The sequence below is a fragment of the Hippopotamus amphibius genome, chromosome 3 (genome assembly GCF_030028045.1).
Source record: "Hippopotamus amphibius kiboko isolate mHipAmp2 chromosome 3, mHipAmp2.hap2, whole genome shotgun sequence".
NCBI classification, from domain to species: Eukaryota; Metazoa; Chordata; class Mammalia; order Artiodactyla; family Hippopotamidae; genus Hippopotamus; species Hippopotamus amphibius.
In genome coordinates, this window is record NC_080188.1 from 29,375,733 (window position 1) to 29,397,655 (window position 21,923).

General features: G+C 41.8%; 1 protein-coding gene across 6 annotated transcripts in view; it reads left to right on the forward strand.

Annotated features, from left to right (window-relative positions):
• KIT (KIT proto-oncogene, receptor tyrosine kinase) overlaps positions 1-19,900 on the forward strand; it is a 79,454-nt gene extending 59,554 nt beyond the window's left edge. For 2 of the 6 annotated variants that reach the window (XM_057727530.1, XM_057727528.1), the window contains 14 exons: positions 3,649-3,763; positions 5,461-5,642; positions 6,848-6,954; positions 7,049-7,175; positions 7,457-7,561; positions 7,645-7,755; positions 8,981-9,131; positions 11,011-11,102; positions 11,589-11,716; positions 12,823-12,945; positions 16,462-16,573; positions 16,689-16,788; positions 17,143-17,248; positions 18,372-19,900. In XM_057727530.1, the coding sequence (XP_057583513.1) occupies positions 3,649-3,763; positions 5,461-5,642; positions 6,848-6,954; positions 7,049-7,175; positions 7,457-7,561; positions 7,645-7,755; positions 8,981-9,131; positions 11,011-11,102; positions 11,589-11,716; positions 12,823-12,945; positions 16,462-16,573; positions 16,689-16,788; positions 17,143-17,248; positions 18,372-18,500 (1,688 nt within the window). In that variant the 3' untranslated portion in view covers positions 18,501-19,900. Of the gene's footprint in view, positions 1-3,648; positions 3,764-5,460; positions 5,655-6,847; positions 6,955-7,048; positions 7,176-7,456; positions 7,562-7,644; positions 7,756-8,980; positions 9,132-11,010; positions 11,103-11,588; positions 11,717-12,822; positions 12,946-16,461; positions 16,574-16,688; positions 16,789-17,142; positions 17,249-18,371 lie in introns of all 6 variants that reach the window. The other 4 variants (XM_057727527.1, XM_057727525.1, XM_057727526.1 and 1 more) reach the window with 3 other exon arrangements.
• The last annotated feature ends 2,023 nt before the right edge of the window (positions 19,901-21,923 follow it).

Sequence of the window (21,923 nt, forward strand, 5' to 3'; positions counted from 1 at the left end):
TACTCGTGTAATTTAGCCTTTTCAGAATGAGGTCGCTTGTCACCAGCATTAGGGACAGGGCTGGAATAGGATGAGGCAAGAATGATGCCTCGGGTGCAAGATTTAAGGAGGTGCTCACTCACAGTGCCAAGCTGTATTTGCAAGACTTAGAGGGTGAGAGCCGTCTTTCCTTTTTTATTTTTTTAAATTTTGGCTGCGTTGGGTCTTTGTTGCTGCACGTGGGCTTTCTCTAGTTGTGGCGAGTGGGGGCTACTCTTCCTTGAGGTACGTGGGCTTCTCATTGCAAGTGGCTTCTCGTTACAGAGCACGGGCTCTAGGCCCACGGGCTTCAGTAGTTGTGGTGCATGGGCTTCAGTAGTTGTGGCACATAGGCTTAGCTGCTCTGCTCCATGTAGGATCTTCTCGGACGAGAGATTGAAACCGTGTCCCCTGCATTGGCAGGTGGATTCTTAACTAGTGCGCCACCAGGGAAGTCCCGAGGGTGAGAGTGTTCTTAAATTCCTTGACTTAGATGCTTTTCTTGCCTCACCCTAGTCCTGGCCCTTTTTTAGGTCTCTAGAAAATTCTCTAAAAACGCCCTTTGCCAGGTCCGATTCTCAACTTCCTAAATCTCTGGGGGTGGGGCCCGGGAATGTGCATGTTAACCTTGCCTCTTCATGCTTTCAACGCACATTGAAGTGTGAGGAACCCTCTGAGCTTGGTTTGCCAGCCTAAGGTCCAACAGGACAAAAGCTGCTCAGTTGGCCTCAGGTTACGGTTGGGTTAGTAGCTTAAAACTCTGCCTGATTAACCAGCATACAGGAACAAGTAGGCCAGCCAGACTGCACCCTTTGCAAGCCCTGGCCGTTGTATAACTGCTACCAGGTGTCATGCTGGAAGGCTTGGATCTTGCAGCACTTGTAACGAAAGCTAAATGTAATTGATTATGTAATTTTCAGCTGTCCCATTTTTTTTTAATTAAAAAATGTCTTATAGGTTTATTATTAACTATGTGTTCACTGTAAAAAAAAATTAGAAACTAAGTCAAAAGAAGGAAATAGAAACTATACATAACCCTGCTGCTCAGAGATAACCACTGTGAACATCGTAAGTCATCCTTTCAGCCGTTTTTTCTGTACTGAGTAATATTTAATTCCACTGAAGATCCATCACATAGCATTAGGAAGAATGAATGACAAAAGGAAGGTTGATATGAGGAAATCTGTCTTATGAACTTGATTCCCACTTGAGTCCTATTTAGTTGTCTTTACTGTCTATGTGTAGACTTTCCCCTCTCATCATTAATCTCAGTATGGAAAAAAAAATCACACAGCCAGGTGTATGTGTGGATTTCTGATCTCATAGCCCACTATTGTAAAAATAGTGTAAATCCTGCCCCATACACAGGAAAGTCACCATTAGGCTGTTCTTCCAGGTCCCTTTTTATGACTCTACCAAGTTCCTTTGGAATCTGAGGGACTTGTTCATCTGGGGAGCACTGAATCATTCAACAGCTCTTACTGTGTGTCCGCCATAGGTCAGACTCTGCTCGGAGTCAGAGGTACAATCAGTAAGACATGAGAACATACAGTCTGATGGAGGAGGCAGACCAGGATATTGTATGTGTGTTAGGTGCTCTAAAGTGCTTCAGAAATAGGGAGGCAAGACCACCCAACTTGACTTTGGAGAGTTGAAGTTGGCTTGGAAAAGGAGGTGACACTTGAATTGAGTCCAGAGAGACCTGCCGTATGGTGCCTGCAGCCTTCAGCAAATAGCATTCTCCTAAAGTTCCACTGTTTTCTGTGTTATGTCCTACTTTTCAGCCCGATCACACAGTTGCCCATGATAATTAAATGAAACTTGCCAGATGGATGCTTTCACAAGACGATGGCTTGTCTTCTTGCTCTATTTGTGAAAGCTGGCATTGGATCCAAACTCTCAAGGATGCCCCTACCTTGAGATTGCTTTTGGAGTGTTGCTCTTTTGTGTGTATTAGCCAAAAGGCCTGCCCATCGGCAGGGCCAGGTTGAATGACAGGTGGGTGTGCCGTGCATGCAGACACTCTGATCCCTGCCAAGCCATTGTGCCTGCAAGGAGGTGAGGCGCTGAGAGGTTGTTCTACAAAGATGTCATTTATCTGTGTTACCATCCTTTGAGGAAATAAGCTTCTGATCTGTCATTCTTTTCCTCTGACCACGTATATTTTTCCTATCAGTTGCAACATAATCAATGTCAAATTCCCAATGCATCGGGTAACACATGCATGTTATCATGCTATCTTAAAGAAGCAATTTTTAGATATTGAAGAGAATATTTAGAGTGGCAAATACAGTTAACCTAATTGGTAGCAAACTTGATTAACTAAGGAGGGTGAGTACTCTGAATAGAAAAGAGTAACTGAATAAATTAGTAACTGATAAATTGGTAATTAATATATTTATTATTTCATTTCTGTGAGTCATTTCTGGTTCTTTGTGTGCACCATCTCATTTAATCATCACAACATCCCTATGAAATTGGTACTGTTGTTACTCCCACTGGACACCCAAGAAGACTTGGTGGAAGGCAGAGAACGTCTGAGTGTCGGAGCTGGGGTGCGAGGTCTGTCTGTCACACACATGGCTGCCTGTAGCTCTGTGCTCAGGCTTGGCGTCGGCACCTGCGATGCTGTACCAGGGATGTGGGATTAGCACATCACCATCCCTGCCATCAGATGCTTGCAGTGGAGCTTACTCATTCTCAAAGGGTTAGCATCCTTCAGATATGTTACCAGTGGAGCAACTGAACATAAATTCAGCTTCCGTTCACTTTAGAAATAATCTCAGGAATGTGCAGTGCTTTAGGGCACCCTTGATTGAATATCACTTGATTATTATAGTTATACAGAAATGTCAAATTAGAGCATTCCTGCTGATACAGTTTACTTTTCCAGTGATTGTACTCAGGATGAGACATGTGTATGAATAAAACTCTTGGGCTGGTTTCCTCTTCTAATTTTCTGTTCCTATTTTGCATTTGAAATACAAGTTTGGAGTTAAAAGCCCATACTGTGTTTTACTCTTATGTTTTGGCTTCTCTGTAAACGGGTGATTCAGCTCCTTATCTGTACCACCCCTTCCGCACCCCCGCCCAGAAAAGGGGAAATTTCCAAGAAGGGGGAGCTTCTCTTTCCCTGTAACTCCTCCTAATTTCTTCTATTCTGGTTCCAGCAATAACTTGAAATCCCTGTGACAGTTTCAATAATTTGAAATCCTGATGGCAGGAAACCTTTAAACCGAGTTTCCACCTTTAAGATAGTTGGGAATCCTAGCGTCCTGATTAGAAGCCATCTTTCAGGTTCCCCCTGGCTGGAAATAGAAACCCTGCCCAGTGGTCCTGCGACCTCAGCCATCCCCAGGACAGGGAGATCTCAGGGACCCCGGGCTCTGCAGGATGGACAGCCCACGTAGGGGCTGGGCAGCTCGAACCGGGAAAGCCTTTCTTGGTCAGACTCTCGCATTTGCCTCCCTGTGCCTTCCGTTCACTGGTTCAGATTCTCCCCTTTGAATAACATGCTCCTCGGGGTCCCCTTCAGCCTTGAGAAAGTTTTTGAGGATTCAGAAAGAGTGGCGTGAGCCTTGGCAAAGTTTTCCAGCAGTGTGACATATGGCCACTTCTCTTTTCCTGCAGCAAAACCAGAAATCCTGACTCGTGACAGGCTCGTGAATGGCATGCTGCAGTGTGTGGCAGCAGGATTCCCAGAGCCCATCATCGATTGGTATTTTTGTCCAGGAACCGAGCAGAGGTGAGATGATTATTTTGGGTACTACTTAACATGCATAAGGAAAGGACTGCAATTCAGTTGCATTTCAAATATGTTTTCAGATCAAAAAAAAAACAAAACCCAAATCTTAGTTTTGATTAATTTTTTTCTGTCCATGTGGCTTTTTAGAGGACATAATTGCTATATTTTTCTTGGTAGACATTAATTTTGTTTGCTGAAACATGATTACTGAATGACTTCTCTATTTTGGTGGTTATCTTTTTGGATTTATCATGCAATTTCCAGCCTGCAGGTAGATAAAGCAATTTTCCAGGACAGAGTAATTAGATTTCCAGTCTATACACAGGAGGTAATATGTGTGGGAAATGTGGCTGTAGTTATCATGAAAAAAATTACCTTGGAAGTTAATTGCCAAGTTACCAAAAAGTAATGATCGCACAATTACCACATGCATATGGCATTTGGGAGCTACGTGTTTTAAAAAGGTTTTTTCCCTGATGAGGTGCCTGGCCCCTGAGCAGAGCACATCTGGTATTGTACTTCCTCTCCCTCACAGTCCACACTTAAGCCTTAAATTGTCCTTTCACATTACCTGAAGACGAAAATGGGGTCAGCATTGCTGTTCTTACCCATCAAATGCTATTTTATACTCAGGCTTTAAAGCCTAGTGTAACATCACAATTGAATAGTCGGGATAATAATAGAAATTTCATTTTTCACAGAATAGACCTTTTTTATCAACAACAAGTTGGAAGAGGTTACATAGGATTGTTGTCCTCAGCTGAGTTTTCATGGAGTGTTTTCTTTGGCGAGTGATAGGAGGTTCGAGAGCCCTGGAAAGTATGCCCACAGGGGAAGCAACCGCGGGAGTTTTAGACATCTGTTGGGCAAATATTTATGGAGTGCCACCTGTATGCCAGACGTGGGTCTAGCAAACAAAACACACCTGAGTCCCGTTTGTGAGTTTATATTCTTAATGGGTAGAGATGGGCAGAAGACGGATAAATCACTACCATATGCAGGTGTTAAGTGCTAAAGGGGAAAGCAAAGAGCAAGGTAAGGGAATAGAAAATTGCTAGGCGTATGGGGGGCTAATTTAAAATAGGGTCATCCGAGTCCGGCTCCTGATGGTCTCTGCCACCAGGAGTCCGAGCCAGTGGCATGATCTCCAGCTCCCGCCATGGAACCTCGAGCCATAGGGTCCCCACTTCTCGGGTTTGAGGGGTGGCCCTGTCTTCTTCCTTATAGACTTACTGCTTTCCTCCTCCCCCACGCTCTTTCTTTTCAACCTTTCGTACGTCCTTTCACAATTATTTATAAGAGGCTACTGTGTGCCAGGATATGAGCCAACCGTCTTACTGAATTCAGCTCTCATCCTTTCAATAACCCTCCAAGATGGGTATCACCACCTCAAGTTTACAGCTGTAGGAACTGAGTCTTGGAGATTTTAACTACTCGTCAGAAGTCTACAGAATAGGTGTTTGCGTCCGGATTTTGAACCCATGTCTCAGTCTGAAACCTCTCTTTCTCCTCTTCCAAGCACTCTTCTGGCTCACGGTGCCACAGATGTGCTCTTTCGTCATCCCACTCTCAGCTGTAAAATGGGATGTCTGATATGAACCTCTGACTTGGTTTTAAAAGTACACCACATCCAGTGTATTTGGTTGATTGATTCTTTCTCCTAGAGTAAGTCTGCGCTGCCGTTTTTTCCCCCCTAGATGTTCCGTCCCTGTGGGGCCAGTGGATGTGCAGATCCAAAACTCGTCTGTCTCACCATTTGGAAAACTAGTGGTTTACAGCACCATCGATGACAGTGCGTTCAAGCACAATGGCACAGTGGAGTGCAGGGCTTACAACGATGTGGGCAAGAGTTCTGCCTATTTTAACTTTGCATTTAAAGGTAACAGCAAAGGTATATTTCTTTTTAATCCAATTTAAGGGGATGTTTAGGCTCTGCCTGCCATGTCAATCATGATTTTAAGTCCATTCCATCACTGGCCATGTCATTTCTGGTAATATTCATATTGCGCATTTGATTGTCATCGAACTTACTAAGTTTCATTCTGTGCTAGTTTGTTAATAAAATGTGTGCAGTAACCATGTACTATATGTATTTTGTGTGTGTGTATGAGTGTATGCATGTGTGTATATACATATGTGTATGAAATTGTGTATTTCCAACTGTTTCCATTAGAAAGGGGTAGAGAAAGAAAATAGGGGAAGTAGACTTATACCTTATATTTAAGCAGAAAGAGAATTAGGGCAATTTAAAATTTAGATTCAATTAAAAATTAAATTGTTACTTAAAATCAGTTATTTTAGCAGATTGTCAGACACCACAGCAGAAAGTTAACATTACCTTTTATGAAATCATGTTAGCTATTTCTTTAACATCTTTAAAATTTGATTCATGAGTGACTAGCTCTCCTAACATAAGTTGAATGATCCTTATGGATGAGTTGATGAATTGGTGTGAAGTCAGAAGACAAAGGGACTAGCACCTACATTCTTAGGGCTTGGTTTTTGTTTTCTTCAGTTGGCAAAGACGAGTGCCAGAAAGTGCTGTTTGTTCAGTTTTTGAGTAATGAGGGGAAGAATCTTACATTGTTCATCATAGGGTTTTTTTCAGGCAGGGCAATGAAAAGAACACTTTAAAAGTGTTTTTCTCAGTTGTGAAAGAAACTGAAGGCTCAATGTAATAGAAACTTTGGAAAATACAGGAAAGCATAAAGAAGAAACTATAAAATACCCACAAAGGAAACATCTTAAAGTTCAAGGCAGGAATTTGAAGTGCAAAGTTCACTTAGAAGTTGCTTTTCACTAGCAAACAGTATAACATTATTCTTGTCCTCTGGAAATCTCCACTTCTTTTCCACTAAAAGCTGTTCTTTTAAGAGATTCCTTTGAATAACAAGAATAAGATAATAATCAAGGCAAGGAGCTCAGATGCACCTGGTTTGACTCTTGCAGTAAGGTGGGAGGTGGGTGCGTTGGGGGCAAGGTGGTCGCGTTGGGGGCAAGGTGGTCGCGTTGGGGGCAAGGTGGTCGTGGTGAAGATCTGACCCTGCTAATAGGTTGTGATTCTACGTTCCTCTTTCATTTTAGAACAAATCCACGCCCACACGCTGTTCACGCCTTTGCTGATTGGTTTTGTGATCGCAGCTGGTATGATGTGTATCCTCGTGATGATTCTTACCTACAAGTATTTGCAGGTAAGCATTTATTTGTTCTCTGCCTTGAACGCTGTAATAGCTGAACCATTAACCATTGAAAGATGATGCCTCTTTCCCTTTCTCCCTCCGCCAGAAACCCATGTATGAAGTGCAGTGGAAGGTTGTTGAGGAGATAAATGGAAACAATTATGTTTACATAGACCCAACGCAACTTCCTTATGATCACAAATGGGAGTTTCCCAGAAACAGGCTGAGTTTTGGTCAGTATGCAGCAGGGGCTTTCCATGTGACCTTTTTGTGTTCACATCACAGTGACTGGAGGGAACCCCAATCGCTTCCTTTGTTTTATTCCACCTGAAACAATACGTGTTTTTTTTTGTGAGATTTCACCACCTTTGATAGATTTGGCATGGAGCACGCTTTAGGGAAGTGTATCTAGACACATTTGTCCCTCGTTCCTTTATTGGTTTTGAAATGACACGGATAGTCCTTCAGTCCCACCACACCACTGCCACTTACTTCCTTGCCTTCCTTTCTGTAGGGAAAACCTTGGGAGCTGGCGCCTTCGGGAAGGTTGTTGAGGCCACTGCGTACGGCTTGATCAAGTCGGATGCAGCCATGACTGTTGCTGTGAAGATGCTCAAACGTAAGTTCCTGCAGGCTACTGCGCGTGCTCACCATCAGTGGCCCAGATCTGTTTTTTGCTAACGTAGATGTTTCCAATTTTAGCAAGTGCCCATTTGACGGAACGAGAAGCCCTCATGTCTGAACTCAAAGTCTTAAGTTACCTCGGTAATCATATGAATATTGTGAATCTTCTTGGAGCGTGCACCATTGGAGGTAAGGCGCTAAGGCTGTGGCCAAATTATCAAAAGACGGGAGATTTTGATATGATTTTTCACAACGCTTGGTTATAAACTCCTTGCAAGATTTTGACCTAGGTGGTTAAACTCTTGCTAGATTCCCACCCCCCCACCCCCAAAAGCTATGGTTCTTAAGAATGTGTATTTTAGGTTTATCATCATGGCACGGGACAGCCCAGGACATATCCTAGTGACTGTCATGTATGTCCCACTGACACTGACCTCTTGAATATCTCGAGACTGTCTCATCTCCTCCAGAAAGCCTTTCTTTATCTTGCGAGCTTTTATGTTTTGCTGGATGACATTTAGCTACTAAAGGGTTAATTTCCGTGTGCATACCATCATTAAAAATAGCCCTCTAAGCCTACCAGCCCTCAAATATACACCAAATGAGCAAACACTTCACTTCTATAAAAAAAAAATTTCCAATTCTGAAGCATTCATTAGTCCTCTCATCACGGCTTTCTATCACGTTTCCAGAAAGCATTTTGGTCTAAAGGAACAAAGATGTGTAAAATGAGCCATTCCTCAAGATCTGGAGAGATCCACGGTCAAGTTGACAGCTTTATATAATTTCTTAAAACAACCCCCATAAATGTTGCTTCACCACATCATGAATTGTTCATGAGAGATTTCTGCCCGAGTTAATTAGTTGCCTGTTAACTTCAAAGCTGCAGTTTTTTAGGCATTTACAACACCAAAAAAAAATGTTCAATTGATAGGCCCCAGAACATAGGTGATGGCCTGTCATTTCAGGGTTTCCTCCACCTTCCAGTCTCAGCTGGCGGTTCCAGTGGTTGGTTTTCCTATTAAGCCACAGTTTTTTGGGGTTGTTTTTTTTTTAAATGCCCATCATCATTTCCATAATATCATTACCAAGAGGCGTGAAGCCCCCATTGTAAACAGAAGTGAATCAAAGGATTCATGTAGGAAGCTTGATAACAGTGTAACGATGAAAGCTGTATAACTCCTATCTTAAAACCAGCAGTCACGCCTGGCCCCTAATCACTCAGAAATTCAGGTAAAAAGGTTACTCCACAGAATGCTGCTTTTTGCTAAGCAATATTGATAGATAGGATTGTACTGGTACCAAGTGTTGAAACCCGAGTATGAATGGCCGGGATCACCCTTGGGTATTTTTATGGGAGGCTGGCTGGTCTGTATATCTTACCTTTTTCTAACCTTTTCTTAAATGCTGGTAGGGCCCACCCTGGTCATTACAGAATATTGTTGCTATGGTGATCTTCTGAATTTTTTGAGAAGAAAGCGTGATTCATTTATTTGCTCAAAGCAAGAAGATCACGCAGAAGCGGCGCTTTATAAGAACCTTCTCCATTCAAAGGAGTCTTCTTGGTAAGACTGATTTACATAAATAGCTGTTGACAGGCAGTTCATGGGGTCATAAGGGTTTGCAATCAAGGCTGATTCTTTAAAAAAGTGAACTGAGGTACTTTGAGGTGCAAAATCAGAATTATTAAATCATTTAAATGTGATTAACAGTTTAGAAAGTTCAAATAGCGTTTTTAAAGATTCAAACAGTGTCGAACTTTAATTTTTATTGATTCTTAAAAATGCATCTTTAGTGTTTTTCTAAGCTTTAGTTCTATTCAGTTGAGTGTATTCTGTACCTGTTTCTTTTATCGTGGTTCTGTTATTGTGTGTCATTCTCTTTATACTGTTGAGCTGGGTACTATATGCATCTTTACAGTGAGACAGTGTTTATGGGGAAAGTGGGAAAGGCTGCCAAGTTGTCACAGTAAATTCCTTTAAAATCTTTAGCAGAATGGCAAAGAGTTCCAAACAGCTCTCTGCACATAGGTTTCTCGCCATCTACCTCTGAATTATTTCTGTCTACCTTACCCTTTTATTTTTTTTAACTCACCATACTATCAAAAGGCACAACTACTCTGGCACATTTAAAAAAATTCTGCGCCTTATTTTCATCTCTTTCATCCTTGATGCCATTCTGAATTTGAATGATGTGTCAAGGGCTGCAAGTTCCTTTAAGGAGAATTGTGTCGTTTACAACCAGAATAGAATTCTCTGCCTTTTCTTTCCGAGTGTTGTTAAGATCCACCACTTAAGATTTCCTGGATTCACCCAACCCAACAGAAATCATATATGCACCATGCCCAATCCCTTATACTTTATGTTTCTGCAGTTGTGGGGTGAGTGTTCTCTTTGCTTTTTATTCACTATGTCCACTACATTTTGAAAAGGCAGGACTTTGTCTCCTAGACCTAACCCAGGCCCTCAAAGAGACCTCTAAATATTGTTCATGGGCAGTTATCTCCAAAAGTGTTTTTCTGTACCTCTGGCTGAAGTTTTAAACCCATGGTGAAGGTTTTAAATTTTTTTTTCAATCCTGCGAACTTTGAGCAGTGTGAAGTGGCAGTAAAATACGGTATAAACCAAACCAGCTTTTGTTAGTTTCTCTAGTGCACGTGTTCTTTACAGGAATAAATGAGCCACTTTGCCTTATTTCTAAAACCTTGGCCCCATATATACTTTTTAACTTTCTGAAATAATGGCCTAAATTGTTCAATCCTATGTAGTGTTTTTTGTGCTTTGGGATCCCATATGGGATTGGAACCACCAGCACACTCTGAAGGAGATTGTTGTCATGGTGTTTCTATGCTAATCAGAAGCAGGAAGTACTAGAAATCTTGAAGACTCTCCAGCCAAATGTTGCAGATTCAAGAGGTCCAGATGGTTCAGAAAATCATCCAAATTATTGGTGTTTATCTGAACCAAACTTGGTTTTTTTAAACCTTCTTCCATCAGTTGCTCTGTGTTAACGATCTCTGTCTTCCCCCACTAATAATACATCCCAGAAGCTCTGGTTCTTTGTCTCTTTCTTGTCTCTCTCATCTTGTCTCTCTTGAGGCTAATTTAGAGAGTTCGAAGTAGAGTGGGATAATGGTTTTGGTTCTCTGCTTCTCATTAAATCCCTGGTGTCAAGAGATGGGAAATTTCTAACCTGAGTCCCATCTACAGTTGAACACAGAAAAGGCCATTTAATTCCTGGGGATTGGACCCAAATGTTGAATATTAAAAACTCATATCTTACTGAACAAGATTTTCTTCATTCAAACCTGGCAATATTTTCTTTAAATAAAAGCAGCCTCTTATGTAAAAAAAAAGGGAGTGGGGAGATAGAGCCGACCCCTGGTGTGCTCCCCCTTACCCATTTTATTTAATCATGATTTGACAGCCATTTCATCTCTCCCAGCAGTGATAGTGCTAATGAGTACATGGACATGAAACCCGGAGTTTCTTATGTTGTACCAACCAAGGCAGACAAAAGGAGATCTGCGAGAATAGGTGGGTACCCATCAAGCAATACAGACACCTTCATACCACTGTGGCATCTAACACCATTCCTAGTAGTGACTGGTTCTCCTTTACAGTAGGATCCAATGGCAATGCCAGGGGTCAGTGGCAGTCAAGGGTCGCAAGTGGGTATTTGGGGGCAGAGCATGTGTTACTGTATCTGAGCATCTTACTGTATATATGATGACATATGCATATCAAAATATATCAAATACATGTTTTGCGTATAAAAAATATGAGACTTTTGTATTCATCCACCGTGCTTCTTCTCTAAAGATTTTGTAACTTAGCCTAGGATTGGGAATATTAACTTTGTGATTCAGTACCAGCCTGTCCTTAACATTGGGGAGGTGATTTGTCCTCAAGTTCACATCAGTTCATTGATTACCAACCCTTGATGGTATTGTTGTCGCTGTCTTTTACTTTCCTTACCTTGAAGGTTTTAATTGCTAAGACAACCCCTTCTCCTCCTAACAGGCTCATACATAGAAAGAGATGCAACTCCCGCCATCATGGAAGATGATGAGTTGGCCCTAGACCTGGAGGATTTGCTGAGCTTTTCTTACCAGGTGGCAAAGGGCATGGCGTTCCTCGCCTCGAAGAATGTAAGTGGGGATGATTCTCAGAAGAGTCCTCTCTCCACTCCCACGGCCCCCAAGGAGCATTTTAGAGCCATAGTTAGAAGGCAGAGTGTCATTTGAAATGTGGTAACCAAAAGCAGAGGAAATACAGTTTCTTCATGTTCCAACTGCTGTTTCTTTGGAATTCCTGTTCTCATTTATAAGCTTTAAAGTGCAAGCCTGTCTAAATGAGCTTTCTATGAATATATATTTTTATATGCAATGAATTCATTTAAAACTTGGCTTTTAGGATAGAGGAGCTGCTCTTAGAAAATAAAGAGATAATTATTTTATCAGCCAAAGGAAGGGGGTACTTCTTGTAGTTGCAGTGCTTGGTGAAACATATACTTGGGTCTTTTTGAAGTTAGGCTTCAAAAATTGCATGTATGGTTTACAAAGTACAGGGGGAGTAAGGAATCAAGAGAAAGTAATAAACATCTGATTAGAAAGTTGGGGTGGAAAGCGAATGGTCAGAGAGTTGGGGGTGGGAAGCGAATGATGGAACCAAAATAAGGAACATGGTCTCAGGAAGGGTGAGAGGAATTCCTTAGGATATGGGACTAGGAGAATAGAATGAGGTTATAGATCCTACCCTTAAGTATCATTGGTGACATTTCCAAACAATTACCAGACTAAAAGAGGTTATAGGATGGCTGAAATAAAGAGCCTCTTCCCTTTGTCCTTCAGAGGTGTCAAATTGAACTTGTAGACATTTTAGAAACTCTTTAAAAGGACATTCAAAGAGAAGCATGTAAAATGAGTTTTCCTTTTAAAAAAAAAATGATGCAACTATTTATAATATATTTTCCTATGAATGAAAGCAGTCCTAAGGGGAAAAAAAAGCATTTATTCAAGTTGGTTTTGAAAGTGATTATAGTAATTAAGGTCCTAACGATGTGAAACACAGATTTGAACATCATTCAGAGCATCATCTAGATATTTATTTTTGGTGCACCGAATAGTTTAAATGTAAAGCAAAAGTATTGGCACTGTATAACATACGCAGCATTCTAGCATTAAACATAGCTTTCACTCTTTAAAAGTTTAAAATAAATGTAAATGGTTTTCTTTTGTCTCCACTCTTCTAATAGTGCATTCATAGAGACTTGGCAGCCAGAAATATCCTCCTTACTCATGGTCGAATCACAAAGATTTGTGATTTTGGTCTAGCCAGAGACATCAAGAATGATTCTAATTATGTGGTCAAAGGAAACGTGAGTACCCACTCTCTCTTGACAGTCCAGTGAAGGATTTTTGTTTCAAGTTTTCTTAAGTATTGTTTTTTATGATTTTCATCATGCAAATCCTACCTTTACGATATGATGCGTTTTAGCAGTCAAATTAAGTGTAGTTTAGCAAAATTCCGATAATAGAATTCCTAATTCTAATTGCGTAATTATGGGGCATGTGAAAGAAACAGAAATAGCCTTAATTTTCATTATAGCCTGAGAACAGCAACGAACTCGATTTTGTTCAAGTGAAACGAATGTGGATCTGAAGGGCACAGCAGGAGAATTTTATTTTGAGATTGACATGCTATGTGAAAAAGATTAAAATCTCAGATAACGTTCAGAGTGAGGTATATAGAATGTTGAATCTTATAATCAAGAGAGCTTATTAAAGACGTCCATAAGGAATAATTGGCTTATGGAACATAGTAATTTTGTTTCAAAGTGCTTTATTTCATTGCCAGCTTTCATTGTATCATCAGGACAACCCCTTGGCATCAGAATGCAAGTCTTCACATTTTAAAAGTTGGAGAAACTAAAAGCCCAGTGTATTTTAGTGATATTTGTCTGAGATGACACGGGTCAGTAGAGGCTGAAACCAGAGCCTATGATTTCTGGACCAGTATCCCATTAGCCTGGGAAGCCAATAGTCCTGAACATATATTCTTCTACATCTATTTTCCCAGGCTCATATCTATAGTCCAGAGCTATTCCTGGAGGTAGCTATTTGTGTGCCTTACGATAATGTAATATTTCCTTCTCCATCACTACGGCATCTCTGTGGGTGGGCTGAACTGGACTTGGGTTTTGTAGAAATGTTATTGGGTTTACTTCCTGATGATAGCATGCGTTTTTAATAACTCGCTAAGGCTCGGAGTGTTAATAACACCAAGTCTTTCCATCCTGGTGCACTATTGGAAGGAAGAATGAAAGGTGGTTCTCTATCCAGGCCTTTGAATATTGACAAAAGGCTAATGGGTTCTGGACCCAGTCCTGCTGAGTTCGAACCTGGGTCTGTCATTTAGTGGCTGTGTAATATTTGGCAAGGATTACCCCAGAACCCCTGAACCTTGGTTTTCCTCCTTTTGGTAATAACTCTGTCACCCGCCTCATAAAGTCCTTGTGAGGATTAAATGAGTTAATATACATAGAGTGTTTAGAATAGTGTCAGGCACACTGCAGCTCATACTTACGAGGTACTTATTATTCTTGTTATCCTTGATAGATGTCTTATTGGGAATATAAATGATCATGTCAGTGGTTATACTGCGGCTTCTTAATAGCTCTTTATTGGCTAGTGACCTTGGAATTAGCAAGGATGGGTTAGGTCCTACCAGGCTTCAGATTGTGGACTCCAGCTAAGCCAGTTGAACTAACCAGTCACAGATATTACTCTTCACCAGGCTACTGGGTAAGGAGAACTTATGGGACAAGTTAAAAGCAAGGAAGCTTACACAACATGTTACTGCCCCTAAATTTATATCAGAGTCATTTGAGACTCCGTGTTGTGTCAGTTTCTCTAAGTTCTTCCATTTCACATGTGTTCTTGGTTGTTTTTGTGCCGTGGGCCCTATCATAGTTCAGTGACGCTGGTGGATCCCTTGTCAGAACACTGTTTTAAATGCATAAAATACATAGGATACTGAGAAAAGCCAGTAAATTGAAATGAGGTTATCAAAATATCTAAAAGTACCTCTGTGATATTCATTACATGTGCTTCTTTGTTACACAGAGTAACATGTTCTGGCTGTGGGTCTAACAACTACTGTAATTTCAAAGTGATGAACATAAAACAGTGATATGAAGGTATCTACGTTACTGTTGGTGACAAAGTCATAGACACTGCAAAGACCTGCTGCTTTATTGCCTGCATTCATAATTTAAGGAAATGCTCAACTTTAGTTAGTGAACACAAGAATGTAATTTTTTCCCTTCCACGTTCACAAGCCCCTGAATTTAAGACACCTTGTAAATCTCAGGTTAAGGGCACCTATAAGAGCTTTAGCACAAAATCTGGGAGGGGATACTGGGAAGCATTCTTTTTTTTTCCTACTGACTAAAATAACTTTAAGACCAGAAAAAATTATCTTCCCAGTTTTCAATCCTAATGTATTAAGGGAAGGATTGATTTAGCTTTTTATGGTAAATTAAGATCCAGAAATCCAAAAATGTCTCTGAGAGAAATAGTCACGGAAAGTTTGGCTTGAGGTTAGCAGGAGGAGTTCAGGATGTGAAGTTCAGCTGTTGAATTTAAACCCCGAGTCTGCCGCTCACCACCTTGGAATAGTCACAGTCAGCATAAGCCACTACTCTCTATCATGTGCTTGCTTGTACTGGGCAATTTTTCAGATGCTAGTGAGTCCGCAGTATCCGGCTAAACACTGGTACCCACAATCTCTCATTTACCCCACAAGACAACTCGTGGAATTTGAAGTATTACTTTTGCTTTACAGAAGACTATCCTGAGTCTTAATTATAGATGCATAAGTGACTTTGCCACTGCATTAGTAAGGGATAGTTTTGGTTGCATATGACAGAACACCCAAAAGAAAAGTAAAATAAGTATAGGAGTTGTAGGCCAGGCCTGGTATGGAGTTTCCATGGAGTACTAGGGGAGCAAGTTCCTCCACCTCGCTGTTTTGTTTTCTGTTGTTGTTGTTGTCTTTTTTTTTTTTTTTTTTTAAACCATCCCTGGTGTAGCCCCTATCTTCATGGTCCAAGATGGCCATGAGATAGCCAGCCAACACATCCAGAAGGCAGGCTAATGGAAGAGGAGACAAGAAGGAAAAGGCCACAGGGCACATGCCAGCTTCATTTTAAGGAAGTTTTCGTAAAGCTGTTATGTAACACTTATACCTTGGTGGCCAAAACTGAGCCACGGGGCTGCACCCAGCTGGGAAGGAGCTGGGCATGGCAGTCCTTACCGTGGGAGGCCATGCTTCTATTAAGGGAAAAGGCTAAATAACATTCGTTGGTAACTAACAAACCTCTGTGTTACACAAGGCCAGTGGTGGAGCCGGGGTTAGAACCGTGTATCTATCTGTCTCTGACATCTGTGCCCCTAACCGCCATGCTGTACAGCCTCCATGTCCCCATCTTGAAAATGGGAATATCATACAGTTGAACAATGCAGAAGCGAATCTCCATATAAATTAGAATCAGCCCTCCGTATCTGCAGTTCTTCTGCATCCTTGGATTCAACCAACCATAGACCGTGTAGCATTTATTATTGAAAAATATTCACTTGTAAGTGGACCCATGCAGGTCAAACCCTTGTTGTTCAAGGGTCAGCTGTACTTGTGATCCATCTATTTCAGAGGCAGTCAGGGTCATTTGAGGTCCTATGGGTAGAAGGCCTTTGTGAGATGCCTGTCAGGTTCTCACCCCCACCTCTCAGCAGGAGCACCATTTATAGGAATATTTTCTATTCCGTGGCTTTTTTTTTTTTTTTTTTTTAGCTGTGTGATTAACTTTGCTGAATCTGGTGTGCTTCCATTGCAGGCTCGGCTACCTGTGAAGTGGATGGCACCAGAGAGCATTTTCAACTGTGTGTACACGTTTGAAAGTGATGTCTGGTCCTACGGGATTTTTCTGTGGGAGCTGTTCTCTTTAGGTAAGAGGAGCCTTGCCAAAGGCACCTTGATCAGACACAGAGCATCTTCTTTAAGGTGTTATCAGTGTCCTGCTTACTTATCCTTACACTGATTTGCAAACTGTTTGTACCTCAGGAAGCAGCCCCTACCCTGGAATGCCAGTTGATTCTAAATTCTACAAGATGATCAAGGAGGGTTTCCGAATGCTCAGCCCCGAGCACGCGCCTGCAGAAATGTAAGGGCCCAGACGTTCTTCCTTCAGATAACGTTTCACCTTTTATTTTCCTTTTTAAAGACAGAAACTCAGATGTGGAGGGTTTTTGCTAGCACAGTTTGAAATGTCACTAGGTTCCTTTTTATGACATCCTGGTCAAATGTCATTTCTGTAGCTGATTTTCATAATTCTTGTCACCAAACATACAGAAAGTTTTGGTAGCGTTTCATACCCACAGCGTTTTTTTTTTTATGCCCATGTCATTCGATATGTCCAGTTGGGTGGCCCTGGCATTATTTTTTAAATTGTTGCATGGCATACACCTGAGGACCGGTTAAGGGCATTGAGGAGTGAAAAATGGCCCTTGTTTTGCAGGTATGACATCATGAAGACTTGCTGGGATGCTGACCCCCTGAAAAGGCCGACGTTTAAGCAGATCGTGCAGCTGATTGAGAAGCAGATTTCCGAGAGCACCAGTCACGTGAGTACCCCCAGCCAGGCACAGGACCTCTGTTGTCTTGGTTCCGAGCATGTCCTCCTTCTCAGCCTCTGGGGGTGAGGACTAAGCTATCCATCCCTTCTCTCCTTGGCTTAGGCTATCAGTTGGGCCTTGGGTAGGAAAGTAAAGCACTGGAAACAAATTCTTTCTGCCCAACGCCCCATTCTGAGCCGAGGGATATGAGATGAGGGAGGGGAAAGAGAAGAGGGCTTGACTCTCAGGAGTGTGGACGTAGACATTTCCGTAAGAATTCACCGCGTTTCCTCCTTCACCCTGAGTGCTGGTCATGGGGTTGGCACGTTCTCTGTCTCATGTGTCAGGCCGTTCAGGCTTTGGAGGGTTGGGGTGATGTGCACTAGAATAAAAACATAGAAAAGACGGCTTGCTACTGCAGTCAAATAAACCTTCTGCTCGAGAAAGCATAAGCAGGACAGATAGCTGTCACGGCCACAAGCCATAAGAGAATAAAGCGTTGTTTGACGTTGGGAGGTGCCTCCCAGTGATTTGAGGAGGGGGAGTTCAAAACTCAGACCCATTGTTTCTTCTGCTTTTAAGGAAGAATGAGTGATCCTCACTTTGACTCAGATTTGTTTTAAGCTGCTTTTTTTCTGGATTGTGTGCTTGGAGCTCTCTCTTCTTAAGAATATACCACTGATACTTTCGGGTTGAAGCTTGTTCTTCTGGGGTGTCACAGCACATGTCAAATTAGGCAGCATTTCACACCCAAGTGCCTGCTTCTCAATGGAAGACCCCTGGAAGGACCACCGATTTCTTAGTGAGTGACATCAGCCTTTGGATGGGAGTTGGCTGTAGAGATTTATATGCCTTAAAAACATTAGATTGTTCTCGTTCCCAGATGTGTCCCAGCAGAAAAGCACATTTTGCACCACCCCTTCTTAGGTAATCAGACCCTGGGGAAAATGAGGGATAAAACAAAGCTTGCCTTTGGTCAGTGTGATTTGGTTCTTGGCTGTAAGGTCTTGTAAACCCCCTGGCCTTGAGAGTCTTCGTAAGTTATTCGTGATTCTGAGGCTACACGTGTGCCCCTTTGTTGCTGTGTTCATTGTGGGGACTGGCGTATTAACTGTGAACTTGTTTTCCGCAGATTTATTCCAACTTAGCAAACTGCAGCCCCCATCAGGAGACCCGTGCGGTGGACCACTCCGTGCGGATCAACTCCGTGGGCAGCAGCGCATCCTCCACGCAGCCTCTGCTCGTGCACGAAGATGTCTGAAGCAGAATGCGCGTCTGGGGGGCTCCCCGACAAGAACGGCCCCCATTCTTCTGGTTTTTTTTAATGGTAATTTTGTTTTCCTTCGACTCGAATCCTACTCCAGGGTAGGGGACACCCGCTGTAATCCTGTCTTTACAAGCACACTTTAGTGGCCGATGATTTTTGTCATCCGCTACCATCGAGCTGCATATGTTCCCAATAGCAAGCTACCCCCTATAAACAAAGAAACTTCAGACTTGGAGAACTGGAGGGTGGCATGGGCTAGACACCTTGAGTCCTTCCCAAGGCTTCTCTAATTTCTGTCCAAAAAGCATAGTTGATAGTTTATGTGAATACATGGCAGTCGTCACCTTCATCCCTCATAATCAGCCGCGATGATTTGATGATGCAGCAAGATTAGAAGCTGAAACCTCATCCCTTGATGCGTAAAGTAGAATGTTATTCAAAAGGCAGAAGCCTATGAACACCTGGGCTCCAGAAATCTAGTATTTCATGCTGGCAGTGAGACGTAGGCCATGGAAAACTGCTCTCCTGGCACAAAGAAAGACGGCTGGGCGTGAGCCTTTGTGTTCCTGACCTGGTTTCTAAATAGAGTTCGCTATTAGGGAGGTGAATTGGAGAGGAGGCCTCCCCAGCTCGCATTTTGTATATACTCATCTATAAATTGTACACATTCACGTATTGGAGGGGGGGAAACCCACAAGGTGTAGTTTCTGGATACAATTCTGGCTCTAGTCTGCTGTGTGTAGGAATAGCTGAAGAGCCAGGCAAGTTTGAAGGAAACAGTGTTTGTTTTTTTGTTTTTTTAAAAAAAAAAAAAGAAAATACATAATTGCCAAGCACAATCTTAACAGAAATCTCCTTCATAGCCAATGAACTCCCTCTAGAGATTGTCCAGGACAAGCCGACCAGCTTCAGACTGGCATTGTGTTCAGTGGATTTGATGCCATTTGAAAAAGTTCATGTTGACTGCATGACTTGGGCAGAAGTGACGTAACAGTGCTATCTTAGTTTGGATTCTTCTGTAGCCAGAAATAAACTTCAGATTCAGCCTCCATTGCAGGCATGTCCTGGACGCCGGGCCAGTGTCTATAGAAGTGTGTATGTGTGTGCGTGCGTGTGTATGCTTGTAGACAGATATTTTGGGAGTAGTCTTGCCTTGAGCCCAAGAGGGTCCTTCAGTACCCAAGAAGTAGCTTGGCTTTTTTCAGCATCACAGCTCTTGTTTCACTTCACCTAGCTGTTTAGAGAAGCTTACCAAAAGCTTACGTAGAGGCACATAGGAAGTGGAGTGCTTAAGTACCTATTTATTTCAATCCACCTGCACTTAAGGCACTCTGTTATTTATATTCAACACACTGTACCTGTTCCTTAGACCTTATTAATGCTACTGTCCCACTGAGATATATTTAATTCTACACTTTAGGCTGTAGCCTAGATATTGCTCTTATTTAGAGTTTCCTTTTTTTTTTTTTCCTGGCCAATGATAAGAGGTCCATGGCAAGGTTTGTGTGTTGTCTCGCGAGATTCAGGTATGCTGCCCTCACGGTTTTCCCCTCCTAGGTCCCTTAGCTTTCATTTGGAGAACTGTGGCCATTTATCTGGAAGTAACCATTTGCACTGGAGTTCTATGCTCTCGCACCTTTCCAAAGGTAACTGGTTGGGGCGTTTTGTTGTCACGTAAAAAGTTATCACCGTTTGCCATACTTTGTCTGGAAATTTTCTTTGCGTTCCTATTGACTTTGGTTATACTAAGAAAAGTGATTGTTAATTGTAGATGTCTAGGTACTTCAGGGGCACTTCACTGAGAGTTTTGTCTTGGATATTCTTGAAAGTTTATATTTTTATAATTTTTTTTTTACATCCGATGTTTCTTTGCAGTGGCTTAATGTTTGAAATTATTTTGTGGCTTTTTTTTTGTAAATATTGAAATGTAGCAATAATGTCTTTTGAATATTCCCAAGCCCATGAGTCCTTGAAAATATTTTTTATATATACAGTAACTTTATGTGTAAATATGTAAGCGGTGCAAGTTTAAAGGATGTTGATGTTCTATGTGTTTTTTCCCTGATCTGTTGTCCAATTGTTCACAGTTCTGAAGAATTCTAATAAAAGTGTAAATATATAAATCAAGTGGAATTTTTTGATTTTTTCAGACTCAGGGAAATTAAACTTGAAAGTGTTAAAAAGTGCATTCACCTTGCCATTAGAATGGTTTGTACCTAGTAAGCGTAAGATACATGCAAGGCTACCAAATCACCAGGATTTATATACTTAAAGATTCAGCAGGCATTTATTAAGAATGTGTGCGTGCTGTGTTTCCTTATTTTATTTTTACAACCCAAGGTCTCCATTGAAATTGAGAAATAAATATAGAAGACATTGAGATGACTGACTGCACATTGCCATGATGGTTATTAGGTTGGTTCATGTGAAATGACCATCTTGATTAGCAGCAATTTTATGTGATTCAATCTAATATAACTGGCATGTTTCCTCCTACAAGAGATTATCTGAAAATTAACGTGAACGGTAAAGTAATTCACAAGGTTGACATGAGGAATCCCAAGAAAGTGGTTTGTCTCCTTGTTGGCTTGGATTTTGAACATCCGTCCTGAAACGTTCACGCTCCACCCTTCAGTCTTGATTCTCACTTGCTTCTGGGACAAAGTGAAGTTCTATCACTTGCTTGGAGGGAGGTGACGTGCATCTTTTGATTCGGTACTGTCTTGTGGCTGGAGCATCCTTTGTGATCAGGAGGGACTATCCAGACCAGTGGAACCTGCATAGAGCCCCAGAGTTATTCCAGCTTAAAACAAAGAATCACCCTGAACTACGAAATCCTGTTAAAAATGAGTTAAGTACAGAAAACACCATCAGGTTTATTTTCTTTATGGACATGGGGCCTACACCTGCAGAAGTAACTTCTGGAAGGAGAGGGAAGAGGGGTGAAAGGTGACCTGTGATGAAGAGGAATGCTTTTAAAATCAGGAGGGAATGGTGTGGCCAGAAACATCAATAATCAATGAAAAACGGACGCACATTTCAGTCAAGCAGTCAAGCGTTTTCCATTATATCATTACAGACAGGAGTGAATGCTAATTGACCACAAAACAAACAAATCCTTTATGAATGGTTTCAGCGTCATTTAGACTTTTTCATGTGTGTGCAATGTCAAGTTAGAAGCAGTCCATGGTTGGACTTCCTAGGTGGCGCAGTGGAAAAGAATCCACCTGCCAATGCAGGGGACACGGGTTCGAGCCCTGCTCTGGGAAGATTCCACATGGATGCCACGGAGCAACTAAGCCCGTGTGCCACAACTATTGAGCCTGTGCTCTAGAGCCCGTGAGCCACAACTATTGAGCCCATATGCCACAACTATTGAAGTCCATGCACCTAGGGCCCGTGCTCCACAACAAGAGA